Source organism: Echinops telfairi, unplaced genomic scaffold, assembly GCF_000313985.2.
Source record: "Echinops telfairi isolate 266 unplaced genomic scaffold, ASM31398v2 ScPeMD7_9;HRSCAF=40, whole genome shotgun sequence".
In the NCBI taxonomy this organism is placed as follows: Eukaryota; Metazoa; Chordata; class Mammalia; order Afrosoricida; family Tenrecidae; genus Echinops; species Echinops telfairi.
The window spans coordinates 23599950-23617685 of NW_022103906.1; the positions used below are offsets into that span (position 1 = coordinate 23599950).

A 17736-nucleotide genomic window follows, 5' to 3' on the forward strand; every position below is an offset into this window, starting at 1 on the left:
TCTACCTTACAAATCCAACTAGACCACAGGATGTACACTGGTACAGATCAGAGCTAGAAACACAGGGAATCCAGGACAGATAAATCCCTCAGGTCCAATAATGAGAGTAGTGACACCAGGAGGGGGAGGGGAAGGTGGGGGAGAAAGGGGGAACCGATCACAATGATCGACATATAAATTATCAAGGGGAGGGGAGGGAGGGGAAAAATAATGAGAAACTGATACCAAGGGCTCAAGTAGAAAGAAAATGTTTTAAGAATGATGTGATAGTAACAGATGTACAAATGTGCTTGACACAGTGGATGGATGGATGGATTGTGATAAGAGTTGTACAAGCTCCCAATAAAATGATTTTTAAAAAAAAGAAGAAGGCTACATGCAAATGAACCTTAGCTGCACAACATCCTGGCTAAATTCCTGACTAAACATCCTAAATGGTTGCTTTACCAATTCAGTTAGAAGAAAACTGGTTACAAAGCCATCAATAACCAAACCACTTAAATAATGTACAACCCAGTGGAAGAGACAGATACAAATAACTAATCTAAGACAGAAAATGACTTTAACAACTACGGAGAACTATAAGCAAGGAGCCACTGCAGCGGAGCATGAAGAACCCATTCTGGATGAAGGATGAAGTAGGAAGGGACGGGAAAGGTTTCATGGAAGTTATCTTTGGGAAAGGCTCAAAATGACAGCTAGAATTTTGGAGACAACGGGCAACAGGAAAGAAGAATGTCTAGTAGCACTTGGCAACAAAGTAGCACAGCAAATGGGCCTTTTAGGAGGGAAAAAAAATAAACTATTTAAACCATACTCTTAACACTTGAACAATATCAAACTATTTGCAGGAGATTGTAGGGATGCAATTCTAAAAAGAAACAGGATGAATTTCTAGAGACTGACTTTGATCATCATATGAAGTTATTATATTTCCTGCTATTTAATCTCTGTGTAAAAGGCTAACCCAGATCCTATGAAATACAAGCCACTTATCAAGGTTTCCTTTGAGGTATTGGCCAAGACAAAAATTCAGTGCCTTGCTTGGCCATTCAATGTTCCAGACCTGATATCAGCTTAATGACAGCAACGTGCTAATTCTCCATGGCTAGCATTCTTTGGACTCCTCGGGATAATTTACAGGGAGGCATTTGTCTTGAACCAAAATGAAAAGAGTCAGCTTCTAATAAGCCATAAAAATCTGAGTAAATTTATAAGCTACTTTAATTGCTGAAATTTACCCCCAACTTCCCTGATAAGGGCATCAAGATTACGTCTACAGGAATCAGGTAGACAGCCTAGGAAATAATTATTACTTACCAAACCAAATGAAAGCATTTCGCTTCTGGAATCGTTTTGTATAAGACAGACCCGAAAGGAGAAACTCTGGGCTGCTTGTTCAGCAATGACTGACTCCCAAGTCTATTTAAGGGACTTACCTTTGATTTGGGACCCCCTTCTGTGTAAATTAGACTTCCGGGTAAAGCATGCAAGGAAATTGAGATGCTGCAGAATTTCTGCTTTCCTCACCTCATAAAACTTTTTTAAGGAGCCCACCAGGCACAGCTTCAGGCTATCCACAATCTCCTGATGAGGCATCTGGAACACCACTCTGGAGTACCATTTTGTGAGGGTGCTGAGGCAGAGAGAAAGGACAGAGAGCCACAACGAGAGATGAGCAAGCACACGCAGATGAAGGCCGACCTAGTCTGAGTATCAGCTCACAGAGGCTTCTTTATGCATCAGTTTGTTGTTGGCAGCAAATATCGAGTGAATACACCTATGTTCCATGTAGCAAAATCTGATGTGGGTGAAAAACACATGTCTGAGACAAAGAGCCAAATATATATGTACAGTTATGGATATTTGCCACAAAACCTCTAATAGAAAAATAACTAAATCTATATAGCTACCCACAAAGAACTAGGTAGTTAAATAATGATATACAATAAATTATGCACAGTAACGAACACAAATTAATTGAGATTCATTTGTAGTGAACGGGAAAAGGTCAACAAAATTTTTTTTTTAATATTTTTATTGGGGGCTATTACATTTCTTATCACAATCCATACATTCCTCCAAAGTGTCAAGGACATTTGCACATAGGCCGCCATCATCGTTTTCAAAGCATTCTCTTCCCATCTGAGCCCCTGATAACAGCTCCCCGTTTCCTCCCCCTCCCTCCCCCGCCCACCTTCCCTCATGAACCCTTGATACGTTATCGATTATTTTTTCCGTATCTTACATCGTTCAACAAACTTTTAAGTAGATAAAACAGCATATTAAAATATTATGTAAGTAATACTTCATTTGTCTACACACACACACACACAATTTGTTTGTAAGGGGCCCTGGTGGTACAATTGGCTGTTCACCAAAAGGTCAACAGTTAGAACCCACCAGTCACTCCATGGGGACAAAGACCTGGCAATCTGTTCCCTTAAAGATTCCAGTCTAAGAAACCCTCTGGGGCAGTTCTCCTGTCTTATAAGGTCATTATGAGTTGAAATGGTCCCAACAGCACATAACAGTAACAACAACACATGTCGTGTGTAATACGTGTATGTATAAAGGAGACACAGCCCCTCTCCAAATGTGACAAGTTTGCTAAATAGTTTACAAAAGGAAGTATCATAGCAGGACATAAGAGGAAATTAGAACTTTCTATATGATAATCTGTTACCCTCAAAAAGATAAACGCTTGACTGACTGTAGGATTTGGCATCAAATGAGGTAACAACACAAAAGAAACCACCAGCAGTACTTACAGATTGATGCTTGCAACAAAGCCCACCACGGAGCGCATGCCCCTTCTGGGGTCATGGTAGACATCCATCCCAATCACCATCAGTTGTTTCTAGGTGAGAAAAGTACAACAACAAAAACAAGTTGTACAGCCTCCTCCGCTTTTAATTATTATCAGAATGCTAAAATAACCCTCACCTTATGTTTTACATAAGCAAGCAATTTCTGGGAACGAGACATTTTTAAAAATATCATGAAGGGAGTCAGAGAGCTAGAGGGGAAGAGGGGAAGAGGGAATGCGTTTGAGGCTGTGTGGGCCCATGACTATTGGCCCTGCTGGCTTCTACCTTACAGTATGGAAGCAGTCAGACAGTACATAAACAGTATATACATAAACAAGCATGATTACATTCCAACATACTTTATTTAAGGGCACTGTAAACTGAGCTCTGGCAGCACAGTGGGCAGCTCATGGTGAGGTCAAGCAGTATGAGCCAACCACCACTCTGAGAGACAGATGAAGCACTCTGCTCCTGTGAAGATTTACAGCCTCAAAAACCCAGAGGGGCAGTTCTATTCTGTCCTATAGAGTTGGTACGACCTGGAATTGATTCTATGGTGATGAGGTTTTTTTAGCACACTGAATTTCCTTATCTTTATGCCATTAAATATTTTTCAACCTTTTAAAAAAATGTAAAAACTCCTCCTGGTACAATCGCTGAAGACAAAATGGGTGCATAAGCAATGTGGTGAAAAAGGCAGATGATGCCGGGATATTAAAAGATATTAAAAGGGTCTTAAAGGCTTGAAGTTAAACAAGTGGCCATTCAGCAGAGAAGGAAAAAGTCCACATAGAAGCAGCACACCAGCCTGTACGATCATGAGGTGTCATTGGGACCAGGTAACAGACATCAGAAGACCCATAACAAAGACATACTGTTGAGAATGAGGGGGGTTGGCGCAGACACCCAAAGCCAATCTGTAGACAATGGAAATCCCCCCACAGAGGGGTCACAGGGAAGGAATGAGTCAACCAGGGAGCAGTAAAACACCGATGAAGCACATTATTCCTCTCTTTCCTTGAGGCTTCTTCATCCCCCACCCCCCACTATCATGACCCAAGTGCTGGTTCTCACTTCAAACTAGACTGGAGCATGTACACAGGTGTAGATAAGAGATAAGAGCTCATGACACATGGAATCCAGGAGGAGGAATGGGAACAGTGATACCAGACGGGTAGGGGAAAAGGGGGGAGAGGGGTGGAAGGGGAAACCGATCATAATGATCGACACGTAACCATGCAACCCCCTCCAAGGGGAAGAATAACAGAAACCAAGGGGGAAAGGAAACAGCGATTGGTGTGAGATATGAAAATAATAATTATTTATAATCTATCTTATTGTCATTCAAGTGGTCATGAGGGGAGGATGGGGAGTAGAGCTCATACCAAGGGCTCAAAAGAAAGTAACTGTCTAGAAAAGAATGATGGCAACATATGTACAAATATGCCTGATACAATTGATGTATGGATTGTAATAAGAGTTATAAGATCCCCCAATAAAATGATCTTTTAATTAAAAAATAAAAATATAAAAAAATTCTAACATGACAGACTACACAAATACATACAGCAAGTCATTTAGACTGATGAGTGAAATTAAGAATAAGGAGGATAACTAAGGGAAACAATTAGGTAGGCTTGTCCTGTATGCAGAGTTAAACAGGCACAGCTCAGCATCACTCACCAGAGGAATATCCACTCCCCAGAGCTCACCACCCAATTTACAGTTAATCTGAAGTAAAATCTTCTGGGCCACACTCCGAAGCCTGGTGGGCTGACCAATTGTTCGGACATTGATGACCTGTAAACAAAGTACCAAGAGCAAGACATTATCAGTGTCTCAGAAAATGAAAGCATGAACTTAAGGAAAGGATTGCATGAAGTATTAAAGAAACCTGAGTTGTCGGATAATAGCTTTTGCAAGAAGAGTCCCAGTTCTAGGGATTCTAGATAGTGTCTGTATGTGTCTCCATACATATACACACACACACACACAGAGAAAAACAAAACAAAAAATAAAGTAACAAAGAAGCAGAAAGTTCTAGAAGGATACCATACAGAGTAAGATTTAAAAAACAAACCAAAACTCTACATAGGAAAACCAGTTTGCCTCTTTCCAAACGAAGCTCATACGCCCAGGATCCAGTCATGCGATGCTTGGAGGCTCCATCTCTGAACAAGCTACTCATTTGGGAAATTAAGGGAGCAGTTATGAATAGCTACTTGCCACCCACCAGTTTACTCTCTAATACGAACTTTGAACTAGAAGAATCCATACATACTGGCTTCTAATAATTACTTTAGTCTTATGTAGAAACATATACTCTTTTTTCCCCAAGTCTCCAGGGGAAGCCAAGCCAGAGTTTCAATATCATGCCTCAACTCTACTTACCTGCGAGGGCACTGGAGACTGCACACAACACAGCTTTTTAATGGCCCCATAGAGATCATCACGCGTACCCATAATGATGCAAACAACCAGCTGTAGCTTCCCCTTTAAGAGATAAAGCACGTTAAGTCAGGCTCCGGAATTCTCTGAGGATTTTCAATCTGTTGTTAAAAAACCAAACTCACTGCCATTGAGTCAATTCCAACTCATAGCAACCTGAGAGGGCAGAAAAGCTCTGTCCCGTGGGTTCCCAACACTGTATAACTCTTTACAGGAGTAGAAAGCCTCCTCTTTCTCCTGCCAGTGATTAGGCCCCATGAGTGAATTGTGCTCCAGTGACCTCAAGGGACACAGTTGTTCAGATGGTTTTCTTGGCTATAGTCTCTACAGAAGCAGATCACCAGGTCTCTCTTCCATAGAGCCTTTGAGTGGACTTGAACTGGCAACCTTTCGTTAGCAGCTAAGCAGGACTCTAGTTTGAGCAAGAATACAAAGCCACAAGACCTTTAAGGTAAATGGGCAATCCAACCAAGAAAAAGTTTCTTGGATCTGAATTGGGATTTTTTTTTTTTGTTTTGCTCAGATGTCTCAGCATAAACAGGTAGGTAATTTGTTACTTCCACCAAATGAGGTCTTGGCCAAGTCATCAGTTTGTTTACTATGAGCAGAGCACAATGTAGATGGTGAGAAGGAATGAAGGCCCTTCCAGGGGCCTCAATAAATTTAGATCATATATAGATACCTAGGGGATTGTACACCCTTAGGACACTTCCTCAGCTATCCTTAGGATCAGTCTGGAAAACAAAATCTCATTAGGGACATGGTCTCTGAAATTCTAAGGCTCCTAAGTTTTACTTGTAAGAAAACTTGAGACAAGGCCTAGAAAAGGATCAGCTTAGCAATGTGTTACTTATTACTTACACTTTTAATCCCTACGCATTTGTTTGCCATTCTCTTTAGTTAACTAAGCAACTTACTGCGTCATACCATATAACTTCCACGTAACAAATACGAGATGAAAAACTACAAGAAGGTCAGAGCCAAATGAAGAAAGGAATAAAGCTAGTGCCAAACTCCCTAAGTAGCTACTCTGTCGTGGGTTGAATATATGTCAACTATGCTAGGCCATGATTATCAGGCATTCTGTAGTTAGCCTCCATTTGTCATTTGATGCTAATGAGGCAGAATTAGAGGAAGTTATGTTCATGAGATAGGATATAATCTAAAGGATTAGGTGGTATCTTGAAACAATCTCTTTATACAAGAGAGTCAACAAGTGAGCAGAGATTAGAGGGAACTGACTGCCACCAAGAAAGATGAGCTGGGAGAGAAGCATGTCCTTTGGACCCAGGCTACCTGCAACGCGGACCTCTTACACCCAGGGGAACACTTATGCCAAGACACCTAAGAAATCAATCTCCGAGGGCTGATGGACCCACAGATGTTGAAAGGAGACACAGACCTTCCTCCAGAGCTGACACAGACAAAAGTTGACTGTAGAGCCGATGCTCTGACTTCGGACTTCTAGCCTCTAAAACTGTAAAAGAATGGATTTCTATTTTGTTAAACTAACTCTCTCTGGTTAGAGAGAGAATACTGCCAGCAGCTTATCGCTATCTTCTGTCTCAGTTTTAAGAGATCCATTATTGAAAGCAGTGGCCCTTACAAAATCTGCACAAGGAAAAGTAGCATTTAAGTGGGCTAAAGTTGCCAGCCCTTTATGCTAGAAAGGGCAATCAATGGTACACTACTCCAGCTCAAGATTAGGTTAAGAGTTTGTCTCGTGTATCAAGAAAAGGACATCATGCTTGATAGAGTAAAAAGTCAGCAAAAAAGAGGAAGACTGTCAACAAGATGGACATTGTGCCTCCAACAAGGGGATCAAGCATAATTACAATTGTAAGGACGGTGCAGGACTGGGCAGTATTTCATTCTGCTATACATGCGGTTACTATAAGTCAGAACCAACTTAACAGTACCTAACATCAACATACAAGATTTCTTCAAGGACACATATTCCAAAAATCACAGCCAAGAACTTCCAAAGCCATGTAGACAATAGGATGTATACACAGAACACATAGGCTTTGTTTAGGCCTCTGGCTGCTGCCAAGGGTTTGTGCTCAGCTACTAATCTAAACAAACAGCCCTAACAGTGTAGTAGTTATGTGAGGGGAACCCCCAGCAACTCGGAGGAGAAAGCTGAGGCTTTCCAGTAGTTACAGGCTTGGGAACCCCACTGAGGTACTTCTATGCAGTCTGATAGGGTTACTATGAGTTGGAATTGACCCAATGGCCCAGAATTTGGAGTTCGGTTGGCTAATTTAAGGTGGGTGATTCAAACCCACCCACCCAGTGGCACCATCTGTTTCAGTAAAAATGACAGATAAAAACACCAGATTCTGTAACACACAGTCACCAAGTTGGAATCAACTAGATGGTGATCAGATTGCATTTTTTCGTGTTTTATTTGTTGCTGTTGTTAAGAGGTAGCTCTGACTCATAGGGACCCCACGTACAACAGAACGAAGACGCACTGCCTGCTCCTGCCCCACGCTCAGAAGTGTTCTCAGATCCTAGTCCATTGTCTCAGCCACTGTTGTCAAGCCATCTCTAATCTTTCCTCTTGTCCGCTGCCCCTCCACTTACACTGCGGTAACTGTCATTGCTACAGAGTGTTACCTCGGGTTCATTTTTAGTTTTGTAGGTTTGTTTTACCTTGGATACTTCTGTATCTAGGGTGTTGTGACTTAATGTTACTATCAGGTTGTTGCAGCTTATCTGTCTGGAGAATTTCCTTCAGTATTTCTTGTAAAGCTGGTCTAATTAATACAAATGCCTTCAATTTCTTATCTGGAAATGTCATAACTTGCCATTATACTTGAGGGATAACTGTTATTAATTCAACATCTAAAAATAGGGAGATGGATATATGCCAATCTATACTTTGGGTTTCTATTGAAAAACTAAATGCAAAATCAGTTTGGCAATACTGGGCTTGATCCCTACATTATAAAAAAGTCATAGAGACTACCCCTTAGCTTACTGTACTCCTCTCGTAGTCCACCCGCTTCTTTCCTTTGTTAGTTCTCTGGCCCATATGAACGGATGAGCTTATGGCCCCTGACAAAGGGAACATTCCAAGAGTGAGAGAAAGGAAGCAAGACCAATATAAATTATGTAAATATGACAAGTGAAGCTCATGTTCATGCCACATGAAAATTGCTGGCTACTTCAACCCGGTGCTCCAAGATGTGAATGCAACATGCCAGCATGAAGTAGGGAACCAGTGGAGAGATCTGCGGGGTCGGCCCCAATTCCAACCACGTGGACACCTGCCCCTCCCCCCAAAAGAATTTATTTCAGAGGACAAAACTGAAGCTGCAGCTCAGGGAGAGGGACGTGTCTCATCAGAGCACACGGGAGCAAATGAAGGGGGAGGAACAGAGAGTGGAGCACATCCTGGCCCACCAACCCTTGAGGAAGATATTCCCGCTCAGAACAGCGAATCCACAGAGACCATATGGCCAGCCCCACTATGAGACATGACATCCCTCACTGACCCATAGCCCTACAGGGACAACACTGTAGACACAGTATAGGAATTGCACCCGATCTGATCCCACCACACAGAGGCAAAACACTAAGGGCGTGCAACAGAATAGCAAGGGGCACAGAGCAACGAAGTCCCCAGGGAATACCAAAAATAGACCTTGGGGCCAGGGCTTGGCACCCCATCAGACTCGACAGGAAAACACTCCTAAAGGCCAACAAACAGTCCTTGAACTAACTACAAACTTTTCTTTCTTGTTGTTTTGTTTTGTTTTTTGTCATTGGCCTGTTGTTGTTTTGTTTTATTTTGTTGCTTGGTTTTGCTCTGTCTTGTTTTGGGGCATGTTATTATCTCCGCAGGTCTGTCTAAAGAAGATAGGCTGGATGAACAATCTGGAGGAGAAAACAATGGACTGACAGTTCCCGGGGGACATGGGAGAGGGAGAGGTGGGGGGAAAGGTAGGGGTGTTAACAAACCCAGGGACAAGGAAACAACAAGTGATCCAAATTGGTGGTGAGGAGAGTGTATGTAGGAGGTCTGGCAGGGCATGAACAAGGGTAATGTAACGAGAGGAATTACTGAAACCCAAATGAAGGCTGAGCATCATAGTGGGACAAGAGGAAAGTCAAAGGAAATAGAGGAAAGAGCTAGGAGACATAGGGCATTTATAGAGGTCTAAATAAAGGCATGTACATATGTAAATATATTTATATATGAGGATGGGGAAATAGATCTATGTGCATATATTTATAGGTTTAGTATTAAGGTAGCAGACAGACATTGGGCCTCCACTCAAGTACTCCCACAATGCAAGAATACTTTGTTCTATTAAACTGGCATTCCATGAGGCTCACCTTCCCGACACAATCGCTGAAGATAAATGGGTGCATAAGCAAATGTGGTGAAGAAAGCTGATGGAGCCCAGCTATTAAAAGATATAGCGTCTGGGGTTTTAAAGGCTTGAAGGTAAACAAGCGGCCATCTAGCTCAGAAGCAACAAAGCCCACATGGAAGAAGCACACCAGCCTGTGTGATCATGAGGTGTCAGAGGGATGAGGTATCAGGCATCAAAGAACAAAAAAAAATCACATCATTTTGAATGAGGGGAGAGCAGAGTGGGGACCCAAAGCCCATCTGTAGGTGACTGGACATCTCCATACGGAAGGGTCACAGGGACAAGACGAGCCAGTCAGGGTACAGTGTGGCAATGATGAAACATACAACTTTCCTTTAGTTCCTAAATGTTTCTCTCCCACCCCCCACCCCCACTATCATGATCCCAATTCTACCTTATAAATCTGGCTAGACCAGAGGATGTATAATCTGGTACAGCTAGGAACTGGAAACACAGGGAATCCAGGATGGATGATCCCTTCAGGACCAGTGGTGAGAGTGGCGATACCGGGAGGGTGGAGGGAAGATGGGGTAAAAGGGGGAACCGATTACAGGGATCTACATATAAACTCCTCCCTGAGGGACGGACAACAGAAAAGAGGGCGAAGGGAGACATCGGACAGTGTAAGATATGACAAAATAATAATTTACAAATTACCAAGGGTTCTTGAGGAAGGAGGGAGTGGGGAGGGAGGGGGGAAAAAATGAGGAACTGATGCCAGGGGCTTAAGTGGAGAGCAAATGTTTTGAGAATGAGAATGATGATAAAGCACATGTACAAATGTGCTTTACACAACTGATTTATGTATGGATTGTGACAAGAGTTGTATGAGTCTCCAATAAAATGATTTAAAAAAAGAAAAAGACATTTGCTGGCTGTTTGTGCTCATAAAGAGAACACACGATATGAAATGAAGGATTTCTCAAACTAAACTGGGTAGTCTCTGGTATGCAGAGCAGAGTTTACCAAGGATGAGGCTTAAGGGGGAGGCCTGGATTGACTGTGATAGGCATGGAGGTCAGGAGTTAAAGTGAAAAAAAGGTGTGCAAAAGAAGCCTAAGTGTGCAGCCACAATGCTGTACCCTAAGAGTAATGGTTCAAAGTGAGAAAGCAAATGGTGCCAACATAATCTAACTCTACTGTTGCTCTTACCAAAACCAAAGCAACTCTCTAACTCAAGGACAAAATGCATTGTTTCCAAAGTCTTTACCTCTTTATTTTATTCCCCTCATAATCTTGTTCCTCTATCTCAGCTATAAACAGAATAGAACTGAAAGACCTGAACTACTGAGCTGTGAGTGCTGTGACCTGCTTAGTCCGTGTTTCTGATTGGTGGTCAGACCAAGTTGATAGGCCATCTGCCAACTTCATCACCAGAACAATTTGAATCTTGAGCCAGACCAGACTGTGACAGCTCAGAACTTGGAGCAAGGAGCTGCTTCCTGAGCACAGCATGTTCTATAGATAACAAAGCAAAGCCCCGTCAGCTACTCTCTAGCTAATACATGCGGAAAAGAAGACTAAAATAAGTGTGAGTGCCAACTTAAATGAAAGAAGCAAAAATAACCAACGGGAAAAAGATACATTTTCCATTCAATATTTTATGAGTAAGATATAGATACCTGAACATCATTCCCATCAGACTGACAGATTAAACCAAGATAATTTAAAAGCAAGTGTTCAAGTATTATAGAACAGGCTTTCTAAAAATTTACTCAAAATCAACTTGTTACCTCAGCTCCCAACAGGGACTGAATTGTTCTGATGTAGGTCTCCACCCGGTCATCCTTGACTTCAACCCAGGCTGGTGGGTTCATTTGAATGCCAATAGGGCCAGCTACCTTCTCCAGTGTGTTAACCAGCTCTCGGGCATGATCTGCTGCTCTCTTTGGGTAAAACAGTGCCCAGAAATGAATGGGGATCTAGGAACAACCACAGGACATTTCAGCATGTCACACAACGTAAACATTCCAACTCAGTCAGGGGTTTTTATTCTTGACAATAAGTTACTATTTCACTCTCTCAAGTCCTATCTTATCCAATCCATATTACTAATACGTATGTGTGTGATTAATAAGCTCTCATGCTTTCTTACTATAAAGTACTATACAGTAATGAGAATGGAAGATCTACAGTCATATCTGAAAACATGGCTGAAACTCACCAGCACAAGGTAGAAAGAAGCCAGACATAAAAGAATGTATAAATGTATACAAAGGGGCTTCAAAAAGTTAATAGACTCTATCTTTTAATTCCATTTTCCCATGAACTTTTTGATGGCCCGCCTCAGACTCCATGATTCTATTTAAATATGAAATGCAAACACAGTTCAGACGAATCTAAGTGTCATCCTTGCTATGTGTGGGATGAAGGGTGGCGTGACTGGGAGCACGGAAGGGCATTCTGGAGTGCTGGTAACACTGTGTCTTATCTTTTGCACTGATTACACAGGTCTGTTTAATTTGTGAAAATTCTTTATGCTATGCATTTTTAAGTGTACTTTTTTCTATATGTATTATATTCTAATAAAAAGTTTTGAATACAGCTATGTCTACTTTATATAGGACCATAAAAACCAGGTTAACAAAAAACATGTTAAAATAATTATATACCATTTTGTTCATTGATGGAAATACTGTAACTAAGACATTAGTTGACTTGGTCCGATACTGTCTGGAAAAACATGCTCCAGGAAGCCACGAGGGGGAGAAAGAGAGGTGGGAGAAGGAAAAAGAAAGCTACTGCGTCAGGCCAAGGGCTTATTTATCTCCAACAACTCATCCACTTGCTGTGGGTGAAGGATCCCTTTGCTTCAAGGAGCTGTTTTCACTGTCTTTCAGAAAGAGGACACTATCATTTCTGCTTCCTAATGTTCACGCTTTAAGACTGGTCCAATATTTATAATGAAAAATGCACTTACAGTTAAAATGGAAAGGTCTCTGGTTATTTCCTTAACCCAGTTGAGTTCCTGAGATGTGGTAAATGAAGTACTTCTCAAGTTAATTCTTTCCATTGGTAGAATGCGGCCTTCAATCTAAACAGAAAACCAAAACCGATGACAGGAGCTATCTATAAACATTAATTAGAAGTACACTGACAGTAACTTCCCTGAGGGCTTGTCAGCTCCATCATATAGGTTTGTCTCTGCTACAAGTTTTTTCTTTCTGCCTGCTATAATTTTTGAGAATGGCAGAAAGCATCAACTGCCAACAGTGAGAGTCTGGCATTAAGAACCTGAACATAACACAAGTAAAATTATGATAGGCATTGCTCTTTCATTATTCAAGTTTACAAGGATTTCACAAGATGAGAATTAGAAAACATTGTCTCTCTGAAACAGTGAACGAATGTAAAACAATTATGATTTCAAAGTCAACAGGAAAATAATCTTTGAAAAATATTTTAAGGGAAAAACAAATGAAAGAAGAAATAAAAGGCAGATTTTCTTAGAGAGACTAAACACAAGACTACTAATATACTTTCTACAAGAAAAAAATTGAAAGGAAAATGTCAAAAAAATAATGAAAACAATTTAGGTAAAGAACAATAAATATGAATAAATTGATTTGATCTTAATATCCAACAAAATAACTAAATAGATGATACATCTACATAATGGACTATTTTACTATTGTTCAAATCATTTTCTCCCTACATTTAATATGCTCCCATCATTGCAAAATTAAATAATGCATATATCATAAAAATTGAATGAGCTCAACCTTGGCAGTGATTATCTTTGGGGAGACATATAATTATAAAGGTTCTATCTTTACGATCTCTACTGCTTGTTTTGCTTTTCTTTTTTGGGGGGGTAACAATTATCTATAATAAAAAATCTAAATAATTTAAAAAATATTTTGTTAATAACAAAACTCATACTAGCAAGTGTGGAAAAAAGCAGACTCATCTTCTCCTCAAAACAATTATTGACTCTTTCTGAAGGGGAATGTGGCAATATATAATAAAAGCAATAAAAACTATCAATATCCTAACTTGATAATTTTACATAAACCAAAGTAAATAGACAACGATATACACATAGATTTAGTTACAAGGATGCTCGTTACATCACTATATTAGAAAAACAGTAAATTCAATTTAATTATGTACGGCTAGGAAACTTAGTAAAGTGAAACATCATCAATCATTAAACATACTTCAAAAAAAATTAAGTGGCATAAGGAAAACATTAAAACGTATTGTGGGGAGGGAGGGGAAGGAAACCACATGAATACATACAATGTGTGTTTGTGTGTGTGTTTGTGTGTGTGTTTGTGTACCAAAAATTAAAAATGAAAAACACTGGAAAATATAATTCAAAATGTGAACAGTGGTTATTCTGATGTAGCCAGATTATGGGTAGACATTTTTCTTCTTCGGCTTATACTTCCTATACATTCATGATAAAATAAAGTAGAAAAAGATGTAATACTACATACATAGTATAATGAAAGTTTTGTAAGAAATTTATTCTCATAGGACATCATCTTAGGAAAAATAAATACACGGAAAATATTATCTTTTCTATGTGTCTCAAACAAATTACTGGGACACGATCTTTTTTTTTTTTTAATCATTATATTGGGGGCTCGTACAACTATTATCACAATCCATACATGTATCCATTGTGTTAAGCACATTTGTACATATGTTGCCATAATCATTTTCAAAACATTTTCTTTCTACTTGAGCCCTTGGTATATCAGCTCCTCATTTTCCCCCCTCCCTCCCCACACTCCTCCCCCTTATGAACCCTTGATAATTCATACAATTTTTTTTTCATGTCTTACACTGTTCGATGTCTCCCTTCACCCACTTTTCTGTTGTCTGTCCCCCATGGAGGGAGTTATATGTAGAGCATTGTGACTGGTTCCCCCTTTCTACCCCACCTTCCCTTTACCCTCCTGGTATCGCTACTCTCATTATTGGTCCTTAGGGGTTTATCTGTCCTGATTCCCTGTGTTTCCAGTTCTTATCTGTATCAGTGTACATGGGATACGATCTTTAGATAATGCAATTATTATTTCCTACTTCACATTTTCTAAAATTTCCAAAATTTCCTTGTTTATAATTTCCTTTTCTTTACATTACTTTAACAATCAAGAGAAAAGTAACATTTTTAACAAGGAATGAATCTGAAATGTAAGTGAACTAAAGGGAGAGTAGAATTCATTGTTGTGGTAAACTCTCAAAAGAAAGGTACAAAATAACAATAGGTAACATTATTGACTGAGCACTTGCTATATTCCAGATCTCATGTTAAAGTTTTCTCATCTAACTTTTAAAACTCAGTCATGATCTTCATTCTATAGACAAGAAAACAGTGGCTCAGAGACGCTAAATAAGCCACTCAAAGCTACCAAGATGGCCAATGGTAAAGCTAGAATTCAAAACCAAAAAACCTCAAAGATGTAATTATCACCCTATATTATCTCTACTATGGGCCGTGGCTGCACAAAATAAAACAAAGATGGTGAGGCAAAATTTTGGGGCAAAAAAAAATTAGATTGTAGAGTCCGAGACTCTCCTAATCCACTTACGCCAACAGAAAAAATGACAACTGTAATAGCCAAGGAAGGACAATATTAATTGAGAAAGAAAAAGAAATAAAGTTCTTAAAAATATTTTTAAAGGCAAGATTAAAAGGTACCGTAAAAGGTACGGTATAAGCCGAGTTTTTCAGCACATGTTCAATGCAGATGCTGTGGTAAAATTGGGTGCTTCAGCTGATATTCGGGTCGGCTGATACTCAAGTATATATGGTACATGCAACATTAAACAGTGTTATTTTTAATGAATGTTAAATGAATGTTAAAATGAAATACTTTGTTGATGAAAATTAATGCAATGACAAATTTTAATGAGTGTTCAAATAAAATATTAAGTAAAAAAAATACTCCTAAAACAAACAAGCAAAATAATACTCCTTTTGATATCTCCTTGACTAGAAAGTCAATAGCTTAGATCCCTAGGGGGTTCTACAGGGAGAAAAGCTGCCAGACTAGCAAGTAAGTAAATGCAAGGGTCATGTTTGGGGTGGGGAAAAACTCCAAAATAATGGCAGAGTAGTTATCACTCAGCCTCACAATGCTCTTAAATCTGTATTTCATGCTCTTCCTATCCCCACCACACCTCCTTCGAGTTTACCTTATGTACATCCTTCTGAAGACAGAGACCCCAACGTGCCATTTCATTGTTGGCTGTCTCACTGTTTGAAATTCTCTGCAACAAGCACTGCAAAGCTTTATGGTGCTGTTTAGGGCTCAGGTTGATCTGCTGGGTCAAATCCTAAATAAAATGTAAATGAAGTTAAATCCTAAGTACTGTTTTATCTAATATGAACTTAAATCAATCAATTCCCCCTAAAATGTCTCTACAAGAAACCTCGTTGTTGAAATCGAGTTGGAAATCTCTCCATGAAATTTAGTAAAAATTTCCCATAAAGGTGAATGAGGGAGAAAGCAAACATTTTAAATGTTATTCTCTCTCATGACATCCACACATCTCATCTTTTCCAAGACATGTTCTCAATTTAAAATTCTGAAAAGACAAATCAGACAGGAACAAAAAGGATTTGACTACACCTCAATATTTAAGCAAAAACAGAAAATAAAAAATAAACGTCATGACCCAGGCATCCAGGCAAATACAAGTAAGTGAAAAACCACCTCGTTTTATACTTTCTGCAGCTCTATTAGCCATTCGATGCCATCATGACACCTTTGTTTGCCTAGAACTTGTCATAGTGTTGGGCCTACTGTAAGGCAATTGATTTACTTATTTTGAAAGAATTTCTAACAGCTATGTATGGCGATTATGTAACATTTAAGTGAATTCTTGATTTATTCTTCTTGGCCTAATGAACTGTCAGGAGCAGTGAGCCTATGGGGCTATAAGACTAGCTCTGTGGTCATTAAGTCATTAGATAACTGGGAGTTATAAGGAAGGGGCCTTGTTCAGAACAGAAGTATCCAATGGTAAATTGAGAAGAACTTCACCTCAAGCTCCTTATTAAACAAAATGTGACACCTGAGCGATACATGAATAGAATGAGCACCAGGAGGCAGCAGAGAGTAGCTCAGTGCAGAGAGCCTAGGGAGCCGCGGAGTGTGGAGGTTAAGCACGCAGGTTCTGGACTCAGCACTGCCTGGGCTGCTGTACACATCTCAGCTTCTCTATCGTTCTCTGAAGAACGAGCATATTTCTCTGTAAACTCAAAGTCTCACAAGATACATTCCCATCCTTTTGCTACATTATCTCCTCACCTTCAAATAAATGGAAGGCTTACAAAAAATGTTGGAATAATTTACAGCTTACAAATAATCTCATTTCTGGTCATATGACCAGCTTGCATTGTGATTGGAAAAGACAGAGCTAACAACTTTCAAAGCGATTCTCGTGGGCTTTTCACACTATGTGTGGGAAAAGAAATGTACTGTGCTTTTACAGAAGGAGAAGTGGAACTGAGAAGACAAGACCTGCCCACGTAACAGTGCCCATCTTAGAGGCTGAATCTCGCCTGGTCCTAGCGCAAACCACGATTGAAAAGATGTCCTGTTTAACCAAAGCATTTCCAACCTTCATGGCTCTGAAGTCCTTCTTCATTTTCTCTGGGATCCCAGTCATGAAGGACAGCTCCGGCAGCAGCAGTATTTCACCTTTCAGCAACTTTGAAGAAAGAACAGAGGGAAAACAAGGGAATAAGAAAGGCTACCATCCCCTGGCCTATACAAGATACACCACAGCCCTGGACTGGTCCGGGAGTGATAAGGATTATAACACAAAGGAATGTAAAATCCCAGAGAAGAGAGTAATAAAATGCTAAAACCATTTCACCACCATCACTGCCCCCCCACCCCATGCCTCAGGAATAGCACAGGCTTATATTAAATAAAGGAAAAAGCATAAAACTGTCAGAAAAGAGGCAAATAACTTAAAACAAAAATATATATTTCCCTCTTGACCCCGAAGGCAATGCTAAGACCAAAACCAAAAACCAAACTCAATGCCATCCAGTTGATTCTGCCTCAGGGCGATCTTGTAAGACAGAATAGAACAACCCCATGGGGTTCCCAGCAGTGTCGTTT

General features: G+C 40.0%; 1 protein-coding gene across 1 annotated transcript in view; it reads right to left on the reverse strand.

The window, feature by feature from the left end:
• Positions 1-17736, reverse strand: part of PIWIL2 (piwi like RNA-mediated gene silencing 2) — a 76147-nt gene that overhangs the window by 25022 nt on the left and 33389 nt on the right. Inside the window, exons 12-19 of the mRNA XM_004707594.2 lie at positions 17228-17317; positions 15797-15937; positions 12567-12680; positions 11380-11568; positions 5202-5303; positions 4494-4610; positions 2772-2860; positions 1531-1636 (exon numbers count right to left, since the gene is read on the reverse strand). Of these exons, the coding sequence (XP_004707651.1) occupies positions 1531-1636; positions 2772-2860; positions 4494-4610; positions 5202-5303; positions 11380-11568; positions 12567-12680; positions 15797-15937; positions 17228-17317 (948 nt within the window). The remainder of the gene's footprint in view (positions 1-1530; positions 1637-2771; positions 2861-4493; positions 4611-5201; positions 5304-11379; positions 11569-12566; positions 12681-15796; positions 15938-17227; positions 17318-17736) is intronic.